This window comes from Varanus komodoensis, unplaced genomic scaffold (assembly GCF_004798865.1).
Source record: "Varanus komodoensis strain SLA01 unplaced genomic scaffold, ASM479886v1 scaffold10, whole genome shotgun sequence".
Lineage (NCBI taxonomy): Eukaryota > Metazoa > Chordata > Lepidosauria > Squamata > Varanidae > Varanus > Varanus komodoensis.
This window is the reverse complement of record NW_025335269.1, coordinates 35,380,177-35,389,150: the sequence shown is the minus strand read 5'-3', so window position 1 is coordinate 35,389,150 and position 8,974 is coordinate 35,380,177. Positions and strand designations below refer to the sequence as shown.

The following is an 8,974-nucleotide window of genomic DNA, read 5'->3' as shown; positions in this document are numbered from 1 at the left end:
ATGACTGCTGTAGTGAAAAATGTTTGGGTTCATTCCCAAATTAAAACTTTTTAAGGCAATATTTCTTTTAAACTATTGCCTTTCTGTTTAAGAAGACATGACTGAACTTCTGAAAAGATGAACTACATTGCTATAACAGATAACTCAGATGGACACTCTTAAGAGTCCTGGAGAGATAAGAGGATGTTGGCTCCAAAGTGTTTTGAAAAAAAAAAAGAACTTGAAATCTTCACGTTGTCCACCACTGATAGAGCTCCTGTCATTATGGAAGTTCCATATTCACACCATGTAATGCTTAGAAGTTAATTAAAAAGTGCTGTTTAAGCTGCTTTGATTCTTCTGTCAAGTTTCCATGGCTTGATGTTGTCTTACAATAAGTTATTCCTTTTGCATCTCACATCTAATTCATGCCCTTTACTTGGAATTCCAAAAAACCTCTTTTTATTGCCCCCACCACATACCATCCTCTGAAAACAAAAGTCACACAATATTTTCAAGCATTGTTCAAAAATAAAGCATTTTTGCAACCAATTCTTGCTATGAAACAATATGCACACAAAATGTATTTCTTAAATCCCATAAAATCCTCCAGCATGAGACAAAATGAGAGTGTTTAAAAAGTGGCCGCAGACTGCAACATTGTCATTCGAAGCGGGTTTTCTTTTTTTTCTTTTTTCCCATTTCAGTTCAAAATACTAAAACATTTAATCACTAAAGCATTAAAAAGAATTTACACTCTATTTATTTTGATCAGCTTACCTCTTCAGAAATATATTTACCCCAAAAATGTGCATACATTAGCAGCTATAAACATTACATGGCATATCACACTATGTCAGCTTATATGAAAACGTACAAAATGTGAATGTATTCAAAAAACTATTCTGCAGTTACTATCTTTAAAGCAAGACATAAAACCATTATGAAGTCTTGTAAGCATAACACTGTTTCAAACAGAAAGAAATATATAACACTTTCTGGTAAATTACAGCAGCAAAAACAAGAGGCATCATTTTTTTTTAAAGGTAAGATTTTCACCACTACAGCAGCTGCTCACACCTGAATTCCTCTCACAGCCTGCTTTATATTTTCCAGTAGGGCTTTATTTTCTGGACTCTGATAACGATCTTGATTTGTATACATGTCCGTCAAAGTGGTCACGTAAGCATCAAAATTTTGTTCATTGATTGGTTCCTACGAGATATTAAATAGTAGTTCATATACAACCTTTATCTGCTTAATTGTATATTCATTTATGCAAAACAAATTTATAACAGCACACTGATACAATTTTCTTAGCACATTAAAAGGCCTAGTTCATAGCTTACTTAATTTTACAGGAGATATCGGAATTGGCCCACCGTGTCTTTTTTAGAAGTTAAATTTATCTCTATGGTTTCAGGGTTGATACCGCAAATCTCCATCTGCTTGAGGAGCCATAAACATAAAAACAAAAAGACATCTACTGTATGAGGTGAAGGAGACTGCCACATTCCGTAACTTGTGCCCTTAATCACTTACCATATGTGGTAGCTGGATATTAGCTAGACTATGAATTAAAGATTGGCTTAAATTAGCCAATTCATGAAGAAGAGACTCATTTTGTTGTTCAATTACTTTGTTTTCCTCTTCTATCGTCTTCAGGTTGCTCTCCATTGTAGTAATCTAAAGGAACAAATTAGTATACAATGTAATACAAGGTAGACTGCTTTAAAAGTGTTTTTAAAATGTCAGTTATTACAATGGATTGGATTCAGAATGTTCCTTTCATTAATGGAAGGGTTTCTTCCATTACAGAGGCAACTGAGATCCAGCAGGGGCTTCTGCTGGAGGAAGAAGGTGAATATGATTTTCACTGGTTCTGCTTTCTCATTGCAGATTGTCTGGCAGGGTTTCCCAAAAATTTTATGCATCCACCACAAATCTTCCAGCAAGAATATATTCATTTATACAGGAACTCTGGATCCCAACCAATACATTTAGAATATTGAATGGCCATTTTGTTTATGTGAAGTGCTTTTTACTCAAAGCGTAAAATGTTTATCAGTTTAAAGGTTGTCTTTGTACTCTGCAATGTTAAATAAATAGTTTGGTAATGTGCTTATTTGGATAACATAGATTGATCACCAAAGGTGCTTGGTTAAAAAAAAGCATGTCAATGTTTTCTTATCATGTTAATAACTAGTTTTTAGTGTTTAAAAAACTGCTAGTTACAAACAAACAACCCCCCTCCCCAAACCCAAAATCAATCAATCAATCAATCCATCAAAAAGAAAGATAGAATTTGGGTATGTGTTTGCATTCTAGGATTATGAAACAAATGGCAAGGAACACTTTTATAGAAAATAATATATCTATGAATGAGAAAGATCAAAATGTTAAGCAAGCCACACAGATTAGGCATGGAGATGAACTGATGTGATGTGTATCGCACTGCCGTGTGTGTGTGTGTGTGTGTGTGTGTGTGTGTGTTTCCCAACTTAATGGAATGATGACAGTAGATAAAGTAAAGTAAGTTAGGCAATGCAACAGGTTTAATTCACATTCTTGCAGAATATCTTCTCACATCTGATAATTTGCTAAGAAAATTTTGCCTTTATTCAACATGGTATAACACTGCTCATGGTATAAAAATGCCTACCAAATAATTTTAATTTGGATTAGTCCATGTCCTCTTTTACCTGTGTTAAACTAAACTTTCTGACAAATTTCTTTGAATCAACAAAATAGAAATAGAACATAAAAACAAAACTCTCTAGAGAGGGTCAATGATTGATGCTGAAGTAGAGTGCTCAGAGTCACACTAGATGCAATTTTGAAAACATTTTTGCATCATAGTTTTCCTTTCCAAAAAAGAAGCTTTGGACTCCATGCTTTGGATCATATCACTGTATAAGGATTCCTTTTCCATCTGTCCCAGCACTATTTGGCTACCAACAATCATTTCTTGAAACTGCTAGTTGTCTCACTTTGAAACTTAGATCTTTAAGTAGCTTTGAGATGGGACCTTAGGCTTGCAACCACCTGAGCCTCCCTTATGTCTCTTGTGTCTGCCAGCAAGATCCAAAACTGTGAGAAAGATCAAAAGTGATGGAAGACCAAGTAAAGAAACTCCTGAGAGACACTAATACCTGGCTATTCCGAAAGCCATTTTCTGGCCAGAGTTGCTCTACCAGGACATGTTCTGTGACTCAAAGATTCAGATTAGGACAAAAGGTAGAATTTCTGAGGGCTGAAGAAAGCTTGTGACACCTTTGCTCTAACTTCTGCCTTTGGTGCTTGCTAGAAGGAACTAACACTCTCATAGGTAGCAGCAGCCTGGGTAAGGAAGCCTTGTTCTATGGAAGGTGTGCGTGAGAGCTAACATTGGGTCTTTACAGCAATTTTTTCCTGAAATTTTCAACATAACCAAAGAGTTAGAAGTCCAATACTCACTGGAACATCTGCAATCTCAAGCAGCTTTGATACTCCCTAATCATTCTTGTCTTGTTTTATTTTATTTTTTTTTTAAGAACTGTCTTGAAAACTGTGGTTACTAGGCAAGGTATAAAGGCTCCAAATGAATGAATGAGTGAGCAAATTAACCCCTTTCCCCTGGTGTAGTGATCCTGTTACAGATATGAGGCCCTGAGGCTGTGGCTTTTTGTTTGTTTGTTTTTAAGAATGAGTCATGACCAGTTCAGGATGTGATTCAAAACTGTGATGAAATTCAGTTTGATGCTTACTGTAACACAAAGTGGTATCAACTGTGCATAGGCAAAAAGATTTAGCTATTGACCTCTCTTGATTTGCCTTCCTTCCTGTTCTAACAATTGCTTATTTTTATATAAGGAGAAACTGCACATAGCCTTACATAACAAAACCCTTCTTGACCAGATAGTTTTGATGAAAAACATTAAATTTTGCAGTCATACCACAGTGTTCATAAAGTAGATCTAATTAAAACATTAGGAAAAAGAATGAAAGGGAAATACATTCACAGAAAATGATTAGCCTTACATACTTTTAAGCAAGTGGTGTAAAAAGCCATCATATGCATCATAAAACAGGCTTCATAAAACTGTTACCTGAGTTCGGAGTTTAATCATATCAGCTTCCATCTGGGAGTTGGATTCATTTAGCTCCTTTATTTCTTCATCTAACTGTTTAATTTCTTCATCATTTTCTATGCCTGTACAATGAAAATGAGACAGTCAAACATGTTATAAATCTGAGTTAAGCAACTAAAGTTGCTTTCAGGTGGAAGGCTCCTAGCACTATCAGTCAGAAGACAGCTATTCTGTCTTTTCTTCCTTAATGGATTTTCTATAGACCAAACAAGGTGGAAGAAATAGTGCGAAAACAATGGAAGGTTACAAACGGAAGCTGATTTTGTCTGGACCCCTTTAAAAATTCTGAGGATACACAGTGACAGTGTATCCAGGTCCTTTTTGGGGTTCTTCCGGTCAGGCATTCTCAGAGTGAGTTCACCTTCCTGCTGTCATTGTCCCCAGCTCCTACCACTCTTCAGGTGCCTTCTCTTCATCACCACCTCTTGCTTGTTTGACAGGGCGAGATTCAGTGAGCAAGTAGGTACTAGCACCTGCTGCTCCTCCTACTCACCACCACCTTTGCCTGGGCCAGAGTGAGGGAAAGGTGAATGAGCAGGATGCTAAGGTGAAGAGGAGCAGCAGCTCCAGGGAGCACTGAGGTGTTGTCCTTCAGCAGGTGCTCAATCATGCCTACCCTTGATGACAGCCCAATTCCACAATAAAAGCCTCATTTAGAAGCATTCCAAGTGAGTTTCCAGTTTAAGTCAAGCTCAATAAAATAACAAGGAAGAGGTGTAATGATGGAGCTGAGACTAATGAGGAACGCCTTCCTTCAGCTTCGGCTGATTAATCAGCTGCGCCCCTACCTGGAGTACGACTGCCTGGCGACAGTGACACACGCGCTGATGACTTCCCGCCTAGACTTCTGTAATGCGCTTTACGTGGGGCTTCCCCTGAAGATGGTCCGAACACTTCAATTGGTGCAAAATAGAGCTGCCAGGTTGCTGACGGGGACGGGGCATTATGCTCACATGACTCCAGTCCTCCGTCAGCTTCACTGGCTTCCCATTGAAGCCCGGGCCCAATTCAAGGTGTTGATGATGACCTATAAAGCCCTAAACGGCTTGGGTCCTGGCTACCTGAACGAGCGCTTACGTCCGTATATGCCCGACCGCCCTTTGAGATCTGCGGGAGAGTCCCTTCTCCGGGAACCCTCCATGAAAGAAATTAGGAGAGTAAGTACTCGGAGGAGGGCTTTCTCTGCGGTGGCACCCAACCTATGGAATTCACTCCCCAAAGAGGTCCGCCTGGCACCGTCGTTACTGGTTTTTCGGCGCCAGGTATAGACCTTTTTATTTAAACATCATTTTTATTGTTAAAACATATGATCTGGCCAGGGCAACTACTTCTTCCGTCTCTTTCTCCTCCTGTATTTTTATTTACTTAATTTATACTGATAATTTTAATCTTATATTTGTAAATCAATGTATTTTTTTGTATTTTTGTATTTAATGGTAATTTATTATGTGCTATTGTATTTCAATGTATTTTATCGTGTTGTAAGCCGCCCCGAGGTTTCGGCAAGGGGCGGCATAGAAATGTTATAATAATAAAAAATAATAATAATAATGTAAGGTAATAACATGGACATACTTTTTGTAAATATCAAACCTCATTTATGAATGAGGAGACTCTGGCTCAGGATGAAATGGAGCCTTAATGATATACAGGTATGGGCAAAGAGTAAAGTAATGATTAAACAGACAAATATGACAAGCGAATCTTAATCACTATGGTCCAATTCAGACATAAATGGATTTTTTTTATGTGCTAAGCCTTGAACTCACATGGTCCTCTCTCCCTTCCTTCTGTTTCACAGACTAGAGGAGACTGGAAACATCTGCTTCTCCTTTTATACAAATCAAAGTTTCCTGTTACATATGAACTGTGGAAGACTGTTTGCCTGAAACAACATTTTGACCCTGCCTTCTTATTATTGTTCAAACTAACCATCATTTTCTTAATTTGGACAACACAGGTAACTGAGGCTTGTTTAAGATAAAGGGAATGCTACTAATCTACTTCAGCATGCAAAAGGAGGTGAAGGGAACTGTGCTAGATTTAGGATCATGCAGATCCATTCATGGGAAGACAATGTGGCCAAAGTAATAAAGTTCATGTATACAAGTAATGAGGGGTTTTGCCCTGAGACTGTAGATGGACACATGTGGATTGAAATTGAACTGCAGGAAGACAAGAACAACCATTTCTGTTACCAAAGAAACTGGAAAAATCCACATTAAAGTATGATTCCTGGTTTGTTATATTTCAAGGTTTATACTCATTTGAAAATACAGAAGCTTTTAATTTATGTTTCTAGGAACCTTCATTTTTTCCTGGTTTAAGATTTTTCAACTCAACAATTCGTGCATGCAAAATATGCTCTTCCTTTACCTTAAATTCACTAACTTTATTCATTTCATAAACTGTATTTAAAATGATCTAAAGCCTAATCATTTAGATTCACCTCACCAATGGAAGAAACTTACTTTTTTTGCTATAATTTTTCATGGTGTTTTATCAGTTTCAGTAGACACGAGTTTTTTTTAATTCAATTGTTTTTAGATCACACCATTTTTATTGTTTGCCTTTTGACTAGTGGACCCACTTTTGAGTAAAAGCACAGAGCAAAAAAGATTAAAATAAAAATTAAAAACTCATGTAGTAGTAGTGGCAGAACCATGCATGCTCCAGTATTATGCGCTGCACTATGATACCTTTTAGAAAGACTCCAGAACTGTGTTTGGGAGTCCATAATAATATCATATTGAGTAAATTACTTCCATAGTCAGAGAGAGAAGTAAGAGTATTATCCCAGTCTTATTTAATCCAGAACAATTAACTATTTACCATTGCTAGCCCGCTGCTTTATTGTAAGCATTTGTTCTCCCGACAGCTTTGCTCTCTTCATTGCTGATGTAGCTCTGGGGCATCCTGATAGACTGTAGACAATAAACAAGAAAAGAGCTATTAATCGTAATAGCCCATTGATGATAAATCTGTCCTCTAAAGGTACCATGGAAACAGTGTTAGAGGAAAGTCTCTCTCAAAGACCATTGATAAGGTGCTGGTTTCTGAAAGAGAACTATTATCAAACAAGTCATCCTTGTCAACGTTTAATATTCCCTAGTCTCTATTCCCATGCATTCACATGCACATTTGATAAAAACTATAGCATGCATGAAGGTTAACCTGAGAGAGGATAGTAGATAAGAAGAAAACAGTTTTTGCTTTTTCAGGTACCTTATCTGTTAACATAATATATAAACTCCAAGTGCAACCACAAAGCTCTCCTATTGGAAATCTTATTCCTGAAAAGGCAGAAGTTGATCATTTATGTTCTGTCTCTATACTGATCTTTCTATCAGAATTCTTGGATAGATGAAGCCAAACTCATTAAGCTGAAATATTTGTATTAATACTATTTAGTCTTACAGAAATCAACAGAATACAACTAACTTAAATACAAACATCCCACTTAGCTTGTTCTTGAGTGGGTTCATTCAAATATATTGTAACTTATTAGAATTCATTTGCTTTTATACTTTAAGTTACTACTATAGAGAAACTGTCCTGTTTCCAGGCTGTGAAATATTAAGTCTCTGACATCTCTTCTGATAGCCTATTTATCCTACTACATTCTGAGAACCATTCATAGACTTAGTTGTAGTAAAATGTATTAGTTGTAGTTAGAAACACCCCTCTACATCATATTCTCCATGGCAAAGAAATGAATAATTACATTTCTTATTTAAACTGCCTCCAAGGAATACTAATGATAAGGATGAATTAACAGTGTGACCCATACGCTAAAGTGATGTGTTCTCTAGTTTAAGCTGACTTTTTCCTTTAAGAATTTAAGCTGATTTCATTCTGTTAACACCAACAGGACTATTATCTGGTTTAAATCCAGGTGCAGAAATCTGGCTTACAGCTTTGGGGGTTGCTTGCCTCTGAAAAATTAGCATTAATTTTGGAAATGTTTTGAACTAGCACAAACAGATATTTTATGGTCATTAAGTATTTAAATATAATATTAGGGAAGAGTGTATCAGCAAGGGTATTTATCAAGTGAATGCAATATGAAATAAAAACAAATTAATAATACTGAAAGAACTATTTTAGATGGATTTTCAATATATTCCTTTATCTTGTAAGACGGCTCATGCTTTTATTTCAGGTTTGACTCTAATTCTGACATGGAATTGTAGCTTTGTAGACTAGGGTGGATTGGATTGTGGTTGCTAGGAACTCTTAAGACAGGCCAGACATGTAGAATCTAATCAGAACTGTCCTTTACTTTGTTGAATTTATAATCTTACATGTTCTATTAATGAAGCACCTAGAATCTCCAGGCTTTCCTAAGATGAAAAAGTAAGGCAGACTGTGCCTGAAGAGTTCATTCTTACTAAATATGCATTGCATTAGAGAGGAAAGGGAAGGAATGGAAAAGAAATTAAGCAAGTAATGTCTAAAGCTATCTGTACACTGTTTATTCTAAGTTTTTTCTCAGCTGTTACTTATGGAAATAAGAATGGGTCTCTTTGAAGACTGGTTGAGGTTTGAAAAAGTACATCTTAGGGAGCCTGAATTAAATGAAAATCTACATGAAACTGACTATTAAGTTGATGGGGTTCAGGCAATATTGTCCCATAGTTAGAATCTTACCTACCTATCCTACTACAATTTTATCCTACATTATGGAGGTGAAGATTAATAGTAATATATTTTGGACATCTTTCATTTTCCTGTCAGTTCTTTGGTTTCCTCAGGCTCTACAGGTTAGTCATAATCATTAGTCTGGTAGAATATAAGAGCACAGATTTACAGACAGACATCATTTCTGTTTATAGTGCTGAAGGGCATAACATGCCAACTACTGA

General features: G+C 36.5%; 1 protein-coding gene across 4 annotated transcripts in view; it reads right to left on the bottom strand.

Moving 5' to 3' along the window:
• Positions 1-441: 441 nt before the first annotated feature.
• The window catches only part of MYT1L (myelin transcription factor 1 like), a 154,580-nt gene continuing 146,047 nt past the window's right edge, over positions 442-8,974 (bottom strand). For 2 of the 4 annotated variants that reach the window (XM_044419190.1, XM_044419191.1), the window contains exons 18-21: positions 6,942-7,033; positions 4,068-4,171; positions 1,522-1,665; positions 1,054-1,194 (exon numbers count right to left, since the gene is read on the bottom strand). In XM_044419190.1, the coding sequence (XP_044275125.1) occupies positions 1,054-1,194; positions 1,522-1,665; positions 4,068-4,171; positions 6,942-7,033 (481 nt within the window). Of the gene's footprint in view, positions 468-1,053; positions 1,195-1,517; positions 1,666-4,061; positions 4,172-6,941; positions 7,034-8,974 lie in introns of those variants that run through there. The other 2 variants (XM_044419192.1, XM_044419193.1) reach the window with 2 other exon arrangements.